Raw genomic sequence first — 21,668 nt, forward strand, 5'->3', positions numbered from 1 at the left:
AGAAAATTGTAGAGATGGCATGTCTGATTTCCAAAGACTTTCAGTGTATTTCCTGACTTCCCAGATGACTTTTTAAAATGGGGATTATCTACCTATGGAAAAGACATCTTTATTGCAGTTAGTCATTCTCATTTAAAATGAGTATTTAGTATTCTGAAATGAATTAAGTTACACCTAAGTCTGGCCTACTTTATTCAAAATGCAATTCCTTACAGAGGGCTATGTTCCATTTCAAGTCATCCTACTTCAGATCTAGTGGGTTTTGTTGTGTTTGTTTGTTTGTTTGTTTGTTTGTTTGTTTTTATTCAGGCTAGGCTTCTGAAGTGTTCCTGTGAAGATGAAGCCTTACAGCTTTAGAAACACCCTATCTTCAATTCTGATCTTGCTCTACACCAAGAAAATTGTTGTAAATTCCTGATTGTAAAGCCTGAAGAGACGTAGTAATATCCCTGTTACATACAATGCATTTTCCTCAAACAAATGCAGCTGCACCAAAATACATCAAAATTCTGCAACAGAAACTGCAAGAGAATTCTCAGAACATACATATGTTGTGTCAGCGCCCCAGATGACACTTCTGTTCCCAAATACCTTAGGATTTATCACCTATGGGTTATAAAAAATGGTAAGGCTCAATTATTTGGGGATTTGCCATTTTCTTTCTGGAAAATATGATTTTGTAAGATATTCCTTGCTTTTAGCCAGTGTGCTTATAGCATTATTTTCAAAAGCTACCAGGCAGATGGTCCCCAAATGTGAGTTAATAACTTGTGGGTAGCTTTTGAGGAAGCTTTTTGAAATCCCTTCATGCAAAATGATTTTGCAAACTGCCTGCATGCCATTCTTTGGCTGTTCTAGCAAACTATTTCAAAATGGTCAAAAGAAAATGGCAGATTATTATGTTCTATTTGTTTTGCAGCAGACTGTTACATTTAGTTTGCAGCAGTAAGAGTATAAAGAGAAACCAAATAATGCACAAGGCTTTTACTGATGATTTGTATAGAACATGGAAGTTCTCACTGGCTACAAGGACAGGATGTTTGGGCCTCCGCCCTTCTTCTGCAGCTCTTCTACAGCATTTCTTACCATTCAAAATCAGGCTGCCTTTTGACAGAGCAGGATAGACTGAGTATTCAACAATCATGAGTCAGACTTCAGAGTGTCATAAGATTAATATAAAAATCAGATTTCAAATGTTGGGGTCTTCCTGTTTTCCTTTGGCTTGTTAGAGATACTATGTTTTTCATATGGTATAAACTTAGAAATAAACCTAGTGTCCAATCTGGTGAGCATCTCCCAGTGTTTTTGAACAGACTTCATGAGAAATCCATCATTATACTGATGTCAAAATGCTGCAGTCATTCTTAACAATGGCAGCAGGTAAAATGTCTTCTAATCCCTACACGGATTAGTCTGTATGGGAACCAATCAAGTTTAACTGCCTTGCGTCCTGGATGATCCATAACTTTAGAAAATAGAGTAGAAAAACAGAAAATATAACACTTTCAGTTGGAAAGGACCTACCAGTGATCATCTGGTCCAACTGCCTCAGTGACAACCAATGATAAGACAAGGGGCAATAGGTACAAACTGGAACACAGGAGGTTCCACTTAAATATGAGAAGAAACTTCTTCACAGTGAGGGTGACGGAGCACTGGAACAGGCCGCCCAGGGAGGTTTTGGAGTCTCCTTCTCTGGAGACATTCAAAACCCATCTGGACACATTCCTGTGTAACCTCATCTAGGTGTTCCTGCTCCGGCAGGGGGATTGGACTAGATGATCTTCCGAGGTCTCTTCCAGTCCCTAGTATTCTGTGATTCTGTGCCTGAGCCTTTCAGAGCTGACCAAAAGCTAAAGCATGTTGTTAAGGGCATTGTCCAAGTGCCTCTTAAACACTGACAGGCTGAGGGCATCGACCACCACTTTAGAAAGTCTGTTCCAGTCTTTGACCACCCTCTCAGTAAAGAAATGTTTCTTAATTTCAAGTCTGAACCTCACTTGGCACAGTTTTGAACCATTCCCACATGTCCTGTCACTGGATACCAAGAAGAGCTCAGCACCTCCCCTTCCACACCCCTCCTCTGGAAGCCGTAGAGAGTCACAAGGTCACCCCTCAGCCCCATTTTCTCCAATCTAGACAAACCAGAGTCCTTGTCCACTCCTCATAGGACATGACTTCTAGCCCTTCCACCAGCTTTTTTGCCCTCCTCTGGATGCATTCAAAGACCTTTGCATCCTTTTTGAATGGTAGGGCCCAGAACTGCACGCAGTGGTCAAGGTGAGGCCACATCAACACTGAATACAGCAGGATAATCACCTCTTTTGACCGGCTGGTTATGCTGTGCTTGATGCACCCCAAGGTGCCATTTGCCGTCTTGGCTGCCAGCGTACATACCACTGACTCATACTGAGCATCCTGTTGACCAGCACCCCCAGGTGCCTTTCTGCAAAGCTGCTCTCCCGTTGCTCCTCTCCCAATTTATACTTGTGTCTGGCATTATTCTGTCCCAGGTGCAAAATCCAGCATTTTGACTTGTTGCATTTCATCCCATTGATCATTTCCCAATGCTCCAATCTATCTACATCCCTCTGCAAGGCCTCCTGTCCCTCAAGAGAGTCAACAGCACCTCTCAGTTTGGTCTCATCAGCAAACTTACTAATGGTGCATTCAACTTCTGCATTCAGATCCTTGACAGAACTGGTCCTAGAATTCAACCCTGAGGAAAAAGAACCTTGGCCCAAGGTATTAAAAAAATCAGCTAAGAGCTCCAAGTTGATAGTAACAGCAAGTGAATTTCTTCTTCAAGCACAACCAAACTTCCTGCCATAAGGGACCAGGACATAACACTTCCTTCAGGATAGAGCCAAAGTCTGGATGATAAAGAACAAACTCCAAGGTGTACTTTCTTCTCAGAAATCACTAATTGCTGATACATATGAATCTATATTAAAACAAAAAAGCAAACAAACACAAACAAACATCAACAACAAAAACAAACAAACAAAATGAAACAAAACCAAACACAAACAAACCAAAAAAACACAGCTGCTTCACTGCTCACAGCTGTCATGAGGAGAGGCTGAGAGAACCAACACACAAGGGCTATTAGCCACATTTCTTATGGCATCATTTGAAGGGTCTCATCCACAGCATCGGTAATGAACACAGTATAAGAATGTAAATAAAACAGATTGCATTGGCTAGACCCGAAGGGTGAAGACTAGTGATCAGAGCAACAAACATATTTGCAGATAACACAGAAAGTGCATGTAATAGCTATCTCACTAGAGAGCAGTAAACTGATGGCTATTTTGGCTAGTTGTACCTTACGGTTTCATTTTAGTTTGACTGAAAAATGTGGGCAAAAAGTGTGACCACATGTTCTTAAAATTAAAGTATTAGCCTCCCCATCAGGAAATGTGCCGTCTCTTCTGCATCCCAGCACTGTGTGATCCTGGGAAAGCTGTTTAGAGCTCAGTTATGTTTTTCAGGTCCGGTCTTAAACACAGCATAGTAACATGCTTTGCTTTGCTTTTCTTCCTGCCCATTCTCAAATCAGGCCAAAAAGTCCTATAGCAAATGCCACTGGTGAGTATTATATGCACAGATACTTGGTTAGTGAGTAGCAAAGAATCAACCAACTCTTTGCAGAGTGCTTTATGCTTAGAAAAGCTAATAGAATGAGCTATTACTCAGCTCCAGAGAAGCAAAGGAGCTGCAGCTAGTATAGCTGCTGTGCAGGGATGCTAAGGGGCATGCAAGACAATCTACTTAAACTCAGACTACTTAAAGTCTGAGAGTAAAGGTTCAGTCTTCTTGTAAACTCTTCCATCCGTTTTTCCTGCCCCTCCAAGCTCACCACTGCAATGCAGCGGGAAAGGGTACGAGCTTTAATTTCAAGATTTTGTTTCCTCAACTTGTGAAACACCAGGATGGCATGAGATGGACCATGACAAACCTGACCCCAAAGTCGCTGAAATCAAGAGGGGTCTCTCTCCCTGCCCCACTCTCCAATTACTACAGACTTTAGAACAAGTTAGAAGCCTGAAAAATGTTCTGAAATTACTGCTAGACGGAAGGAACTATCTCGATATGCAAGCCACTATTCACCTTATTTCTAAGCACAACGCTGTTTCTCACTGTTGTTCTGTAAATCCCATCTAATCAATTTTTGCTACACTTCAGAGAAGTCATGTCTGAACATACCCTGGCTGACAGTCCATTTCATTCATCATCTCTTTCCTGTTTTGATAAACAATTTAGGAGACCTCATGCCATAGCTTTTCCCTAAGAGAAGTAGTATTAATTCAGTTCTTTCCTTCTCCCATGCAGTCAGCTACCTTTACAAAAGTTGTAAAAAAAAATATGTTCTTCAAGGTTGGTGTCCTTTTGCCAAATTTGCTTGAAAACGGCCAACAAGCAAAAGTTACTGATAAACAAAAGAGCAACTAAAAACCCTTTGTTTCCTTTGGAAACCACAAAACCCTCCTCCAGATGAATCAGAGAGAATCCAGTTGAGTTCAACATACTGTTTTCTGTAAAGTTGGTATAATCTATTTCTGTGATGCTCCATGCAGCAGTTACAATCCCACCAGCAAATGATGTGTGAAAACAACTGTATGTAAACTTCATGCTAAGGCTACCACTAAGCCACAGTGTCCCTGTGTAGGGAGCCATCCAGAACATGAGCCAGTCTGGGGAGCCCTGCAAAAGCCAGAATATGCACTTCATAGCACACGGGCTGGTGTATCCAGCACCAGGCACAGCCCCATCCACTTGCCCTTGTCAACACATGAGAGTAAAGGAAACAGAAGAGAGGTGATGATGATAAGTGAGAAGGTTTAGATTGGATATCAGGAAAAATTTCTTCACTTAAAGGTTTGTCAGGCACTGAAACAGGCTGCCCAGGGAAGTGGTTGAGTCACCTTCCCTGGAGATGTTTAAAAGATATGTAGCTGAGGTTCTTATGGATACGGTTTAGTGGTCAACTTGGCAGTGCTAGGTTGGACTCGATGATCTTAAAAGTCTTTTCCAACCAAAATGATTCCATTATAATGATTCTACAAGAGACTGCTGACTCTGCAAAAGAGAGATAGTGTTGAGAGAACGACGGCATGCAAGACCATGCTGTAATCAAGCATTCTACCATTCATCAGGGGACCACAGAGGGACAGCTGCATGCAATATGCCTATTGAAGCACAGGGAGAGCTGCTGCTCCTATTGAACACTGACCCATGGGGCAACTCAGCAGATTCTGCTTCTTACAGAGGCATACTGGGCTCAGCACTGAGCTCAGCTGGAGTTGCAAGGCCCTGCCACTCACTGAGCACTGTTTTGCCTCAGTGAAAAGCACCAGCTCCTGGCTCCAGGCTCCTACTGAGATCCAAATTCAACAGAGCCAGCAACTCAGCAGGAGCTGGCTGTAGCCCTGGATATAGACATGGCCAATCTGTTCCCAGCGAGCACAGATATTGCACTCTTAGAGCATGTCCTGCACTGGTTTAACCCCTGTACAATGTCCTGCACTAATTTAACCCCCTGTTCACTTAGCGTGGTATGCTTCTCTTCAAGGAAGAGCAGTACTTGACCTGCACTGTATGAAAGCCTACTATCTGTTAACAAGACATTTGCTCTGATGAGGCAGTTAAAATGCACATACTGCAAAGCCTATAAAAATTATTGACATTCATAGCACCATTAATCAGCTGCACTTAGCCTCCAAATTCCACCATCTCGCTGTGAAATGGAAAGCTGCAGGCTTGATTCACTGCAAATCAGCTCAGCTCTACCCTGTTTCGTCTCAGTCACGTCAGCACCAAACTGGAAGGAACAGCCACGGATCAGGCAAGAGATTTGTTTGAACCACTTTGTTTTGTTATCCTCACAGTTAAACCTTGAAAAATCCATTTTTTGCCAAGATATTTTGCTGTAGTTGTTCCTCCCTTTGAGAAAGATGCTAATTGTCTGTTTATTGTCTGGTCAGAAAGGGGAATTGAATATTGCCTGAGTGAGTCACAGCCTGCTGGAATTCACTCCTGCCCTTTCCTTAAATTAAGAAGGCATGGGTTGCACACACACCTGAGTAGAGACACTTCATGAGTAAGTCTTCTTTTTAGTAAAGGTACCTGGCTCATGTTTCCTATTCAACAGAGACTAAAGCTTTACAGAATCAGTGGTTGGCAGCACTCCCAGGATATTTTTCCATTCGCACATATTTCTAAAAATGTCAACGCCAGTCCAACCATTCTCATCTGGGAAGCCTGACATCACATGTACATTAGCCCCCCCAAAAAAACAAAAACAAAACCAAAAAAAACTTAAAATGCAAGCCCCTTCTAAAAAGGAAAACAAATTCAAAGTATGTTACATTGGCTCCTGCCTCTGAGCTCTGTGCAAATAACCAGAGGAAATTTTGCAGTGTGATTTTACACCCATGACAATTCAATTAGAAAATCAGATGAGGGAACAGTATGGGTTTCACTGATGAGAAGTGGATGGTACGTGAGATTCTTATTCAGGCCTGATTCCTGTATGTTTAGGTTCGTTACCCAACAGCAGACAAAAAAAGTCCCAGGCAGGGCCTTAAGAGCCATGCTTTCTTTGCAGTCCTGGAATTAAAACCAGACAGCTAAACAACACTACATCTGACTGTGGGAGTGCTTCTCCAGGGAGGAAGCATTTTGGCTTGAGCATTTTGTTCCAGTCATCAGTCTCTGATTATTTTCTCTTCCAAATTTGGACCCTTCACACACCTTCCCAGAATCACCTGCTTTGCCTGAGAAAATAGTATAGATGAACAAGACATGCCACACTACCATTTTGCAAGCTGAGTTCAGGCAATAAGAAATATTGTTTCCACACTCTCTTCTCCCCACAGCACATGCTGTCAGCATGCTATCACTGTAAGAGAGATCACTATTTAATTTGGTCTGTCAAGACTCAAGGAAAACAAAGGATATGACTGCTGCCCTCAAGTCTATCTGAGTAGGATCCTTGGAATGGAACAAAAGTTGACTTCAGCACGACTAATCCATAATTACAGAGTAAACAGAGAGCAGGATGTGCTCCTGAAATATTTGATATACATATTTCACTGTCCGTGGATGCTGCAGTAATGACTTTACGACTTCTCTCTGTAGGGGAAATTAATAGAAGGACCTCCTCCCCTTACTGCTTCCAATTATGATTTTGTTCTTTTATGTCCAAGATGTGTCTGGCTCTTGAATTGTCCTTTTGCATTCTTGCAAATCTACATGCTTTTTACATGTCCATTTTAAGTATGTATACTGCCTCTAAATTATTGAATAATACATACATATGACAGACAGAATTTTTAACCTTACTTTTGAAAGAGTCTTTAAAGACTGATAACCTGATGTAAAAGGTTTCATCAGACTTTCCAAGTGGTGGACTTCAGCATTCTAGACCCCAAGTTTGGGTGGTCTTTGCTAAAGACCCCTAAGAGATGACACCCACATTAAGCTACCTGCCCACTCATCTGCTGGAAGAAGCTACCTCCATAGCAGAAATTCCTCAGTCATCAAGTTCTATTGTCTAGAACATTTGCCATAATCAAACAAGCCTTCAGTAATCAGAAGTCATATTCTGCCACTCCTACTGAAGGATGACAACCTCTGTCAGAGGAGTGAGACAAAGGAGAAAACAGAGTCATTAGGAGAAGGACTGTGTTCACTGGAAGATCATATGGGATGCTTCTGTATAAAAAAAGTAAAAAATGAAAGCCACTGATAGGTTCATTTGTCCCTAGTGGTCTCTTCAGAGGGACTTGCTTCTCACCCACTTTTTGGGGTGGTTGGCAGCATTAATATCTAATATTATTGCAATTGAGCTGCAAATACAGTGTCAGAAAATATTTCAAGTGGAAGTTTACTTCTAGACATGCACTCTTCTCAGCCTGTCTGAACTTAACTCATGTTCTAGTCCCTGGGGATAACAGCAGAGCTGGCATATAGATTCACCTTCAATTTACAGAAGAATTCTAGTGGTGATCCACTTCCTGCCCATGGTTCTACAGCACTGGAAGCAGTAGTACAGTTACACACACCTGTAATAGTTTTGCTTCCAGTATTACATCCAAGATCCCAGTACTTTGTAAGGGAAGCCTGGTGATAATTTCAGATGAGTCCCCACTTGCATACACCTTTTTCTGAGGATATCTCAATGGATTTAGAGATGTCAAAGCCATATGGAAGCTAACAATGTTCAGAAAGTACAGAGTTGTTTTGACTTTTAGTTACTCCCCTTTCAGGTTGCAATTACTTTAGGACCAAATTATGCTTTTAGCATATATGCAAAGGGAAGAACTCTTAACCCCAGAAGGGCCTTTTCCATGTCAGGTACAGGCCAGGCAAACATCTGCATAAAATCATTTACAAGAGGTTGACTACCTCTTTTGGAATGAGGTTGGTTTCAATGAGATCCCTGAAGGTCTCATCCTACCTGAATTTCTTTGCATACAGTTAGGAGTGTCTCCCCACTCATTTTCTTGTTTGTTTGGTTGGTTTGTTTTTTAATTTACAGTTATTTTCTAGTGCAGCCTGACAGATAGCAAGAACAGGGGATGCTCTTGGCCACCAGGGCCTCAACCATATACCAGTTTCTAAGCAGAATTCCAAGATGCAGTGACTGAAACACAAGGTATAGCCTACACTAGGGTTGTGCAAACAGGAAAATCAGTCAGTTTAAAACCAAGCAACAGCATTCTGCTCTCACTGTCAGATTCACTTGTGCTCCTCCATTTGCACTTAGAAAAGTCAGGGGTTTGTGTAGTGACTTTTAGTATGGTTGCATATACATGAGCTCAGGTGGAAGAATAATTAGATGAGAACATATTTCTGCAGAAATAATTGTGCTCAATGAATAGATACTGATTACTGTTTAAGGTAAGAAAGCAGCAATAGGGGGAGTGTGTAAAGCTTTTCAGATACTCCAAGAAATTGCCTGAGGGCAAGATGCCATATAGCATCAAAGCAAGGCACACTTCTCAGTCCTAAGTGTGCACTGAGCAATGTCTACCCTTGTCAGCTAAACACTTTAAGGGACTGTTCCCAGGCAATTAATCACAATTAGCTATCCTGTCAAAGGCTTCTGGTCACACTTGTAAATCTGTACCACAGAGCTCTCTCCCAAATACTTCCTAGGCACAATCTGGGAATCAGCAGAGGCCAGGAACTCAGCCCATTAGGCAGTCTGCCTCCAACCACCTTGTTCTGGAGGGAGAGTCTAGCAGTATGAACCCAGGCTGTTGCATGCCAGTTGGCCTCAGTACCAGAGAATGGTCCTGGGCACATTTCATTTTCTAATACAGATGTAGTCAATATCAAGCTTCCTTATTAAGAACAGAACCTACATAATTTTTCACTAGAAAGAAGCACTGCAAATTCCATTTTGAAATGCACAGTGTTTCCAGGACTTCCGGAAGGATTTCTCTCATGCTTCAAAATTCTATGCTCCTCAGTCTCTGCTCCGCTATCAGTACGCATCACTGAGATCCTTTTTACATACCCTGGTATTTTTCCAGAACCTGCTTAAGATGGTTTCAATCCAGAATGGCAAGAACTCTTTCTCTCCAGATTGAAATACCTTGGCTACAGAATTTTTGCCTACAGAGAAGTTTGGGGCATCTCTAAATAGTCAACATACTGGCATCAGAGCCACTAAAGTTAGTATCTTAACCCAAAAAAATGGGTCATTTAGAGATACTCTGTGAGAAAAGTAGTTTATGGGAATCTGACCAAAATTTTGCTATTTACTGGGACTTAGTCCATCAGGCCTGCAGGAAGGTGCCAGTAGATCCACACTTCAGCATACTCTCTTAAAGACAGATATGTCTATCCTTTCTTTCGAAGCACTGAGCAGACTTTTAAAACATGATCCTGAGAGATACTGAGATATTGTGTAGGTATTTTGCCCAGTAGCTGAAACAACACTGGGAGCCACCATGCCTTTCCTAGGCAAGTGTCCTGATATCTCAGGTACAGACTCCTGGTCTTCCCTTTGCTTCTTATTTGGCTCCTTCAAAGCACAGTGGCTGAGCTTTATCTAGAGGGCTTTATCCTTCCCAGGGCAATCTTTGTCACCCTCCAGACAGATCGTTTCTTCACATCAGTTCTCTTGCATGGCCAGAATTTCTCGGCACATTAAAGATTATATTTCCTAATTGAAACATTCCTAGAGTTAATTGCACAATACTAAAATAATAACAACAACAGCATGTATTTTCACATTAACCTTTCTTGTCTTTAAGTAAGTCTCTTATGGAGTACTGCCTTGAAAATTATAGTGTTTTCTGAACTAAGGAACTCATAAAATCTGCTCTGCAAATTCACATTAAAGCCTTCCCTCAATTACACCCCCTCAGATTTTCAAATCAGTTTAAACAAGACAGAAAAAAATTATAAGGCTACACTGCTTAAATAATTCAAATAATTTTCATCTGTCAGCACCCCCACACACACCTCCAATCACATGCATTTCTACTTAGAATTTAAGAGGGACTAGATAGAGGAAGAGGAGGTGAAAGAAGTTTTACCTTTGTAGAACTTACTTGAAAGAATTAAGTACGGTTGAATGTAGCTAATCCCTACTAACTCTGGAGGGAGCGAAGAAAACCCTAGCATGGATTTCTGAGATTTTTTACAAAGTGCTAGGACATCATGATTGAAGTGCAACCATGCAAAAGAAGGAATTTTAATGTTACCAATCTCTGATCCCTATACATACTGCAGAGCCTTAGATAGCTGTGCTACCGACCTAGTATATTCAAATTGCACCACTTCCTCCAGTATCTTCATACAAACTGAAACCCTGAATATGAGAATTTATCATGCAACTGATTTCTCATGAGAAGAGCTACAAGGTTTCATTGTACTCCTCACCTACAGGAAACAGACCACACAGAAACCACCACTGCCTAGTCCGGGTTGGAGATGTGATCTGACAGAAGAGACTGTGTATTTCAAGAATATTTATCTCCAAACTGACTTTGTAAGAAAACTGGAGAAGGGCAGAATTACTGCTGTGCTGAGAGGGGAAGTATTACGGATTTCCATCCAAGGTGGCTTCTCTGAAACTGAAGAGAGGCAGCTCTAGAATGCCCAGCACTATTCACATCTACTACATGCAGCAGCAGGACAGCTCTGCCACTTACTGCTTTGCAGAAATGACTGCTACCACTGTGGCGTATATTGTGTGATAAAAGCAAAGGGAGAAAGTGAACAAGGTATTAATCCAAAGGGCAAGAGCCAGGGTTATCCAAGAATAAAATAACTAGAGTTGGAAGAGAAGGCAAAAATGCAAATCACTCCTATTTTCAGAAACAATTCTTCATCTTGGATCTGCATCTTCTCAGATAACATCAGTGAAGACTGGGGAACCCTGAGTCTAAGTCATTACTCATGTGAGAAGGACTGCAATGGGTGACATAAACTATAGAGAAAAAAACCAACATGGAATGCTAGGAAAAAAAAAAATTATCTTCAGCTACTTAAAAGCTGCTTCCCACAAGATCGCAAATGATAGTCTCCACAGCACACCGAAACACAGAAATGAGATATACATTTCTTTTTTTGTCTTCTGCATGTCAGAAAACTGTTAAAACCTGCACTGATTTATTTGGAAACATCCTTTTGGTGACAGTGAACATGAGTGAATTACTAATACAGAATTTACAGATTAATTTTGGTAAATTCTAAATTCTATCTGGAAAATTATTAATGCTGCAGTAATCATATAGCCTATGTATGCTGGGAAGCCCATGCTCTAATGGAAGCACTCTGTTGCCAGCTAAGTTATGGATTTGACTACTAGATCAGGTATTTCTGGAAATCAGGTAAATTCACTGAAAATTCAAAGTAATATCATTCCATTGGTAAGGGTAACCTCATTTTCACATCACAGCAAGTCAAATAAGGAGAAATACACTGAAAACAAAGGATGTTGCATCTCTTTCAGAACAATGGAAACAAGATTGCAGACAGAGCCACTGGATTTAACAGCACTGTTTTGGATTCATCCAGACATCAACAAGAAAAAATTCAGGTATCTGTCACTAGCACAAAGTTCTTAAAGAAAGCCCCAAAGCTGGCAATGCAAAGCTAGTCGTAAGTTGGACTACCTGTTCATTGTCCACCAAAGTGGGATTTTAGGGTGCAGAATGGCAAACTCTTAGCTGAGTCAGATCCATCACATTGGCAAAACTACGTAATTACTTTGCAGAGGGCAGCTGAGCTGTAAATTCAATGGAAAGTGGCACAAAGCCTCATACAAGCACAGAATCAAGTCCCACGCATTTAGAGCAGTGGGGAACAAAACAAAATTAGTGCTGATACTGTGGTGAGAATCTGGAGCTGTAGCTACTGTGTTCCATCCTTAGGTGATTTCAACACAGCAATGCTAACTATACAAATATGCTTACTTGCAGTACTTACAAAGAGAAAAAATGGGTTTTATGGCATTAGTTGGTATTACTGATAAAAGAAAAAACATGCTTCCATGTAAACAAGCTGTCTTCAAGGCACTGGTTCACAATAGCTGTGGGTCTGTCTCTGGTTCTGTCTTTTTCAGCCCTGGCAAAAATACACTACAGATACCTGGAAACCAAAAAATACCAAATAAGGACATTACATTAATAGATTACAGAAGTGAGAAATCACTGCAATATATACGTTAATTGCGTATGAATGCTGTTCTTTAAACAAGTTGATATTTATCTTTGCAGCTTCTAATTCCAAGTAATTATTTAGTCATATTGCTATGAGCTTTACTTTTTTCTTATTCCAATTAACATAAAGTTTTTTAATTAGTACGATCTTAATGATACCATACCCACATTTTTCACCATGTTTCATCATACAAATATGGAGGTTGTTCTGGTCAATGGACTCACAGGTTGTTACCGGAGAATTTCTGCGCTTATTCATACTATGAGTTGACATGCTGACATCAGACAGCACGACCCAGGTTCACTGAAGAGTATCAGCACCCTTAGGTCCCAAATTAAGGCAAGAGCAACAGAAATTTAATGAGCTGACAAGGAGAACTGGGAAGCAATTAATGCATACAGCAAGAAAGTGAAAAAAAAACAAAAAAAACAAAAAAAAAACACCAAACCCACAACTTACAAAGGCTACAAATACACTAAATGCCATGTTCTAAAAATATTTTGTGGTGCTGAATATTATGTAAGCCTTAGCAAAACGATTTTGGATCAACAATTTTGACTGGGTTTAGGCTAACTTTTTGTAAATAATTTTTGATTTCATTTTTTAAATTTTTGTGACTTAAGAAGTTAGCTTACAGAGGGAGGTTACCTAAAACTACACCAAAGGCAGGCAGATGATGTTAAAGCTTTATCTCACACATCCATTGCTGCCCCACTGTCCTGAACAGGATCAACCTCACTGTTAGTGAGGTCTCTCCAGCACACTGACTACTGTACCGTACCGATCCCATCAATGGCCAAGTAGCCAGGCCAAAGTCTTGATTAGGTCTCTAAAGCCCTGTTTTTATTATTCCCTTAGCATGGCAGCAATCTGCCTGCAGACCCTTGTCAAATTTCACTACTGATCATGACATCTTGTCAAATGACCTGAACAAGTCTCAGCCAGGTAGGTACATTCCTCACTATGGCTAAGTGGCGTTGTTGCATCTTGCTAAATGATCTCCCTGTTTTAGCTCAGGACTAGCTCCAATGATACTTTTCAGAAGCATAAGGCTTTTTGTGTACACGTATATCTTCTGTGAGACTCAAAGTGTACTGATACTTGCTTTGCAACCTAATTAGAGGTAAATGGCAGTGCGTGAAGAAGGGTAGATACTTCAGAGCACTGCTCAGTGTACTGTGAATGAAGAGGCCCTATCACCACTATCACAATAGTGGTGTTTGTAGCATAAGAGGCCAGGGAACAGCCAGCAGAAGTGCCGTTTTCTTCTTACAGAGCCCAAATAAAAACACATAGAAGAGGGATTTGTTTGTGCTGCTCAAAGCAGCATTAACTGTCCCTCTGCGTTCAGTGACCCCACCAGATGGGTCACAATACACAGATGCTGGCACACAGCCCTTGCCTGCAGAGCCACCAAGAGCCATGCAAGAGATCAAAAAGAAGTCCACAGGTCCACAGGGTGAATCTCTGTCCTTCCTTCCCTTCCTCCATAAAATCACATTTTAAAAATCCAAGTCCAGCCAAACCCACTCATTTCTGTGCCTTTGCTAGTCCCCTCCCCTTTAAAAGGCTCAGTCTTCCCTTCCACAGCCTTTACAATGTTTGTGTATAGAAGATTGTACTATTGTTCATAAAGTGCTAGGAGATGAATGGTGCTATATAACTGCTAGTTACTGTTTTATCATTTTTTAGAATGATGGAAAAGTAAAATGGGAACATAGACTCCCCTTGGGGCCAGGCTAAGCAAATTAAAGTTACGTTACTGATGATCCAAAAGAATATGCACTTCAGCATCCCCAAAATGGAAGAATGGAAGGGTAATGCATTTCAGTACATACTGTCTCATACAAAGTGACAAGCCATTAATAACTATTGCATATAGGCATGTGTGGCATGAGAAATCTTCTATGATGTAGTTCCTAGTCACAAGAGTTTGTTGTTTGTTTTGAGTTTTTTTTACATCTGCAATAATTTGCTATTAATTAAGCTCTGATATCTTGTGGCTTTTGGTATTCCAAAGAGATTTCATTCAGCTTGCTTTTCATTCCAGGTCAGCTAACATAAAATCAATAATGATTTGGACAGATTTCATTCTTGTAATGAGCCTGGAATTGGCATACACGGCCTAAACTCTCTCCCTGATTCGCGTTTAAAGGAGCTTTCTGAGTGATTTGGTTCTCTCATATTCCTTTGCAGCAGAAATTTGCATTGGCATGTGACAAGGCTTCTGCACTGTTTCTATCCCAGGCATAGATACATGGTGCCTACTGAACTCAATGAAGCTTCTCAACACTGAAATCGGTTACACCAAAAGCAGGCTCTCACTGCTGAAAAGTGCAACTATACACTCATCCAAGCCAAAGTTGCAATTCTTCATGCAGACAATCCTGGTATTAAAGTTTGCAACTGGTCATGTCAAGAGGACTGCTCTGATGAGCAGGAACCAGCTCTCTTTCTGTAGTAAGAATCTGGTGTTCTGATTGCAGTGTCCTGCAGCACCACTGGTTTTCAGGCTCACAAACTGTGCCATGTACCTAAAAATCCACACCAAAGTGCAATGGGAACTGATGGCTGTAAGGTTTCAGCAGGGTAGGTAGTTCATCTTTAAGTAACAATCACAAAGATCTAGATTGCAAAGGTCTTGTACATGTAGGATACCTGCTGAATGATGCTTCACTTAAACATGTGCTTAAAGCTGAGCCCATGGTAAGCGCTTTGCTGAATTTTCATCTAACCCTGTTTCTGGTCACATTACTGTCTGGCAGTAACCTGCCTCATTAGAAAGCAAATCCTTTACTGCTCTATAAGCCAATAGAAATCACACATCCTTGTAAGGAAGGTGTCAAAGTTGAGTTTGCCTAATCTGTGCTTGACAAGCTTGTTAAAAAGCCAAGCCAAACAATATTTTCAACTATATTTTCAGAATAATTGGTTTTCTTTTTATTGGCAAGTTCTGTTGTTCTATTATGGAAAAACGCAGCATGTTCAAAGTGAAGGTCAAGGAATTATTTGACAAACTTGCATACAGCCCTGTGCAGCAATCAGGGAACTTAGCTCTCACAGAGCTTGAGCTCAATGACGACAAATCCTACTCTCAGCTATAGCAGGACACACATGCTAGAATTTAGAGCTGATTTGCAGACTGGCTCCAGTGGGAAGTTAAAGACCCCTAGCACTTTGCAAGACCAAATCTTGTGGTATCTCTGCAAACAGACAGTGAGGTTCAACAAGCAGTTGTGATAATCAAACAGTTTACTGCCACTGAAGAGCACTGCCACTCTTCCCTGTCTCCTCACTTCCCCACACCACCAACCTTACCCACCCCTTCCTCACAGTGGCTCTGGCACCCAATTGCTCTCCAACACACAAACTGACAGAGGAGTATCTACTTTGTTGCTGTTGTTGCTGTGTTGGGATTTTCTGCCAGATTAGTGAGTTCAAGTAGCTCCTGGAAGACAAGGCAGCACTGGCACATGTACTTGCACAAGGACAGAACCATTTCAGTTTATGCAACAAAAGGGCACACAATGGGAGGAAGAAAACTGAGAAGGAAGGACGAAGACAAGTGCTTCTCTTTCCATCAGCAACAGGCTTCTAAGATCAGCTAAGCCCACTCCCCATAGCCCTGATCTGCTTTCACCTGCATCAGTTTTACACCAGTGTTACTCCACTAATTGCAACAATTACCGTTATGTAATTCAGACGATTATCATCCAGAAGTCCTGGCCATAAGCCGGGTTTCACTGCTAAACAAGGGACTGTATATACACATTGCGCACCGCCCCCCCCACCCTGAAGCTGACAGTCTAATTCAGCACAGTGTGCAAATGGAAGAGCAAACTATGGAAGATAAAAGCCGTCGGGAAGGTGAGGGTGGTAGTTAGAGGAAGACAGAACCAAAATTTGATCCTGAAAGACTCACTGAATTGTTTTGGTACTTATTCAGGGAAGTCGGATGGATGCAATCACTGAAAGTAAATCAAACTACTTGCCTTAGTAAAAAGCTTCACTCTAAGTCCACCAAGGATCTAGATGGATCTCAGCATGTGCAACAGACAATTACACCACTTCTTTCTTTCATTTTAGATTCAGCCTCACCAAAGGGATAATTCTGCACTTCACTTTGATGCAAAAACTCTCACTAAAGCAAACAGATCTGCCCGAGTCTGGAGTGCTGCTGGACTGGGCACTTTGTCTTGTTGCAGACAGTTTCTCAGCATATTACAGCATAATTCCCCATCTAAACAAACAAGAAAACCAATCAATAAATCAACATTTAAAATTAATGTGAAAGATCCTGTTCTCTATTATCAGATTCAATTTCCTTCCTCCTCACCCCTGGGTTTTATGCTGAGCTTTGTGACAGTTCTTTATAGCTAACATGAAAAATACTACTTGCTTGGCACTTACCATGCCTGTTCCACTGGATAGGAAGGAAAAATATAATGCATTTGGCCATTACCTTTAAAGAGCATGGTAATAGACAAGCAATTTGTGTCTGAATGAATGTCAAAACACTGTTTTATAAAGCTGATTTAAATTTATCACATTGTATATATCTGAGATACTTGCATAAATTATAATCCTGATTTAATATTTACTTAGTTGCATAAGAAAATTTGTTAGAAACAAACCTTGAGTGTTGACAATCAAGACTTCTTTCTCTGCTACTCTTGCTGTGTCACTGTATGTGGTAAAGGCATGAAACATCCTTCAGCAATAAAACAGAAGTTTGAGGGAAAAACAGAGATGTTCTTTGCAAGAAAAACAGTAATACAGCTCTTTGATTTAAAGACGCAACTTTGTGTCAGTCTTCCACTAGTAAGCTGTACAGTGCTGTGTTATCAGGATGAAGAGAACGTGCCACTTGTCTTTCAGCATCTTAACTGTAAAATCCACAGCACTGAAATGGTTTTGTTTGGAAATAAAGGAAAACAAGGATGTTTTTTGATCAAAGGTGATGCTTTCCATCTGAGTCCAAGACATAAGCCACGCAATGGTTATTTAAGTAGCACGGCATGCCATGCTGGACACTAAGTGCCATCCATCTCCCATCTATGATAATTAAAACCAGTGAACTGTGTACACAAATGGTATGGATACATAAAGGTGACTGATATACATGTCAAAGTAATCTGGAGTGTGCAATGAAAGTAATTTTGTAGATATTGCACTCATATTCTATTTTGTTGTTAATCTGTCCATTCCCTAATGCTTTCGATCTGTTGTGCACTTGGATCGAACAAGTAACAGCTGACAATATAGTTTTCTTTTGGTCTCAAAACTATAATGAAGGTATAAAACTGTAAAACTATCAAAAAAAGAAAAAGAAATAAGCTGCACATACATTTTTTGAGTGGGGACAGCAAGCATAGGACTGAATCATTTAGAAATTCTGAAACAGTAAGGTAATTAATAAAATTATTTATAAAGAAGTATATCTACAATATTTAATAATTTAAGGCTCACAAGAAACTAACATATCGATGACAATAAAAGTTTTCTGCTACAGGGTTAAAAGCACCAAATTCACTTCACGTACTAGATAATGACATCTGTACTGATCACAAGTGGAAAACTCTGAAAGTGCTGATCTGCTAATGTTCCTAGTGCTTTAATGATGTTGTATTTCCCAGGAATAAGAAATTCCCTTTCGACCATAAATACAGTTATACAGATATAAAATATGTTGGAATAATTTCAGTTCGAAACTACAGTACAAAAAACTTCAACCTCCCTCCCTCCCAATCCATTCATTCTCCACACACACATCCCCCAACTCTTTAATACTAAACTTGGAGCAACTGGATTGGTTACAAATGACTAATTTAAAATGAACAACCATTTGCTAAAATAAGTTTCTACAAATTACATTTTGCACTGTCATAATTTACCAGCTCCTGCATCATGGAGCGTAGCTTATTCTTAGTCTATTTTAAAAATAGGTGACCCTTTGTGTCATGGAAAAAGAACATAAAAACATGTATTCCTGGAGGACTGCTCAGGACAGTGATCAATTTATAAAATATAGCCTAATTTAAAAAACTAACTGGTACCAAAAAGAACAGTTACAGTAGCAAGTTTCTGACACCAGCAAATCCTTCTGCATCTCTGAACTCTAACTCTCTTCTCCTTACAGGTCTGTTTCCCTATTGGTGTCCAGACAGAGAGCATAGAGGGATTTTCTGAGATCTACGTTACTTTTAGCTTTGATATTGGTTTTCTCTAAGGAACTGGTGCCATTGTTGAACCCCTCACTGTTTTCCAAGTGCACAACAGATTTGTTCAAAGAGTTTCTACTTAATCTTCTCTTTGTATCTCCCCCTGCTGTGCTGCCCTGAGCACTACTGTGTTCATCTTTGAGGACAGGTTGCTCTTCATGATCAGTCTCTCGGTGGTAGAAGTAGTTGAAGTTGGATACAATGACAGGGACAGGCAGGGCAATGGTGAGCACACCTGCGATGGCACATAAGGAACCCACAATCTTGCCCCCCACAGTGACAGGTCGCATATCCCCATAGCCCACAGTGGTCATGGTTACCACTGCCCACCAGAAAGCATCCGGGATGCTGGAGAAATGAGACTCAGGGTCATCGGCCTCAGCAAAGTAGACAGCACTGGAGAAGAGGATCACCCCAATAAAGAGGAAGAAGATGAGGAGGCCCAGCTCTCTCATACTGGCTTTCAAAGTCTGTCCCAAGATCTGTAGCCCCTTGGAGTGCCTCGAAAGCTTGAAGATCCTGAAGACTCTGACCAGGCGGATGACTCTGAGGATGGCCAGGGACATGGCTTGCTGCTGGCCCCCACCCCCATTGCTACCACCAGCTCCAGGCTGCTGCTGCTCATGGGCCAACTCAGTGCCCAGGGTGATGAAGTAGGGGATGATGGCCACGATGTCGATGATGTTCATGATGTTGCGAGAGAACTCAGGCTTGCTGGGGCAGGCAAAGAAGCGGACAAGGAGCTCAAAGGTGAACCAGATCACACAGGTAGTCTCAATGATGAAGAAGGGGTCAGTGAGGCTACTGGGTGGCTGCATGGCTGGGGAGTCCCCGGTTGTGCCATTCAAACCTCCACTTTGTGGAGGAAGAGGCACAGGTATCTCCCTCTCATCCCTGAATTCTGGTAGGGTCTCCAAGCAGAAGGTGATAATGGAGATAAGGATGACCAGCACAGAGACGATGGCAATGGCCCGGGCCGAGCTGGAGCTCTCAGGGTACTCAAAGATGAGCCAGACCTGGCGCTGAAACTCGTTGTGAGGCAGGGGCTTCTCCTCCTCTTTGATGAAGCCCTCGTCCTCCCGGAAGCGTTCCATGGCCTCCTCACCCAGCTGGTAGAAGCGGATCTCATCGGTGAAGACATCAATGGAGACATTGACAGGCCGGCGGAGCTTGCCCCCTGACTGGTAGAAGTAAAGGATCCCATCGAAGCTGGGCCGGTTGCGGTCGAAGAAGTACTCATTGCGGAGCGGGTCGAAGTACCGCATGCGCTTATCCGGGTCACCCAGCAGAGTGTCGGGGAACTGGTTGAGGGTGCCCAGCTGGGTCTCGAAGCGCAGCCCCGAGATGTTGATCAGCACCCGCTGGTGGTGCATGGCGCCCCGGTTGGCCGCTGCCGCCGCCGTCGCCTCCTCCTCCTCCTCGCTGGCCGCCGCCATGGCCATGCCCCGCCGGTGTCCCCCTTCCTCCGGGGGTCCCATCTCCACCCCCGCACCGGGGCGCGGAGCGCGCGGCGGCGGTTGGGGCGGCAGGGGGGCTCCGTGCGCTGCCGCCCCGCCGCTGGGGCTGCCCGCGCTGCCGCTGCGGCGCCTCCCGCCGCCTCTCTGGGGGACCGGCGGGGGCCGCTCCCGCTCCTCGTCCGCCGGCAGCGGCGGCGGTGGCGGGGTGCCCTCCTTGCCGTCGCTCAGCCGCGGCGCGGCGGCGGCGGAGCCGGCGATGTGGAGCAAGTCGCCCCGCCACCGGGCCCGAGCGCTGTCGCCGCCGCTGCTGCCGGCCGCGGCATCCTCGCTGCCCGCGATGGCCGTGGCGCCGCCGTTCTCCAAAGTCACCAGCGCGATCTCCATGGGCAGCGGCGGCAGGAGGCAGGCGCGTATGAGGCGGCGGGCATGCTGCGCTCGACTCCCCGCCGCCGCCGGTCACCTCCGGGCGGCCGCCCTGCCCTGCCCTGCCCGCCTCCGCCTCACTGCGCGGTGGCGCGGGGCCGAGCGCAGCCCGGGGGAGCCTCCTGGGGACCCGGATATGAACGAGCGATCATTATATTATGGTCACTTGACGTCAAAAAGGATTCCTTCTCCTCCGCGCCCCCATGCAGGCAATGGCAGCCTCCCCCGGGCACCGGGATCCCGCATCCTCCCCCGCCCCGCCCCGCCGCGCCCCGCCCCGCGTGGGGTGCTCCGCATCGGGGCAGGGACACGCTCGGTGCAGCGGACCTCAGCCCTCGGGAGCGCGACGGCTCCCGGCGGTACCCACAGGTGCCCACAGGTGCCGTCGGACTGCGGCGCCGAGGGGTGGTTTTCGTCAGAGGCCGCACGGGGACCGCTCCTGAGACGGGCGAAGCCGGACAAAGGGAGTGGCGCAGCCGCGGGGGCACCTGTGGCCGGGTGGGGGACCGCCGGGTCGCCCTCCGTCCCGTGGGGCGCGCTGGACACCACCCGCTCCCCGGCCCCCCCGGGGCCGGCCCCCCGCCACGCAGCCCCCGCCCGCGCCGCAGCAGGGGATTACTGTGCGGCCCCCACGCGTGGATTACTCGCTAAAGGGATTCCGCGCAGGGAGGGCTCCGGCTGTAAACCCCCATTCACCTATAATGAAAATCATAATCGTAAACCCCGGGGATTCCTGGCGCCTCTTAGCATATGCACCCCCCCCGCCTCCTCCCAGCGTAATGAGAACAAAGGAAGGGATTGGGTATTTTTTTTCCCCGCTTTGCTTTGCTCTCCCCCTTCCTCCCCTCGGTTTCTCACGGAATTGGTGCAGCTCCAGACG

General features: G+C 43.6%; 1 protein-coding gene across 3 annotated transcripts in view; it reads right to left on the reverse strand.

Moving 5' to 3' along the window:
* The window catches only part of LOC136113328 (potassium voltage-gated channel subfamily A member 1-like), a 31,334-nt gene extending 9,912 nt beyond the window's left edge, over positions 1 to 21,422 (reverse strand). For all 3 annotated transcript variants that reach the window (XM_065858466.2, XM_065858452.2, XM_071817011.1), the window contains exon 1: positions 17,322 to 21,422. In XM_065858466.2, coding sequence (XP_065714538.1) covers positions 18,821 to 20,749 — 1,929 coding nt within the window. In that variant the 5' untranslated portion in view covers positions 20,750 to 21,422 and the 3' untranslated portion in view covers positions 17,322 to 18,820. The remainder of the gene's footprint in view (positions 1 to 17,321) is intronic.
* Positions 21,423 to 21,668: the final 246 nt, after the last annotated feature.

Source organism: Patagioenas fasciata, chromosome 1, assembly GCF_037038585.1.
Source record: "Patagioenas fasciata isolate bPatFas1 chromosome 1, bPatFas1.hap1, whole genome shotgun sequence".
NCBI lineage: Eukaryota > Metazoa > Chordata > Aves > Columbiformes > Columbidae > Patagioenas > Patagioenas fasciata.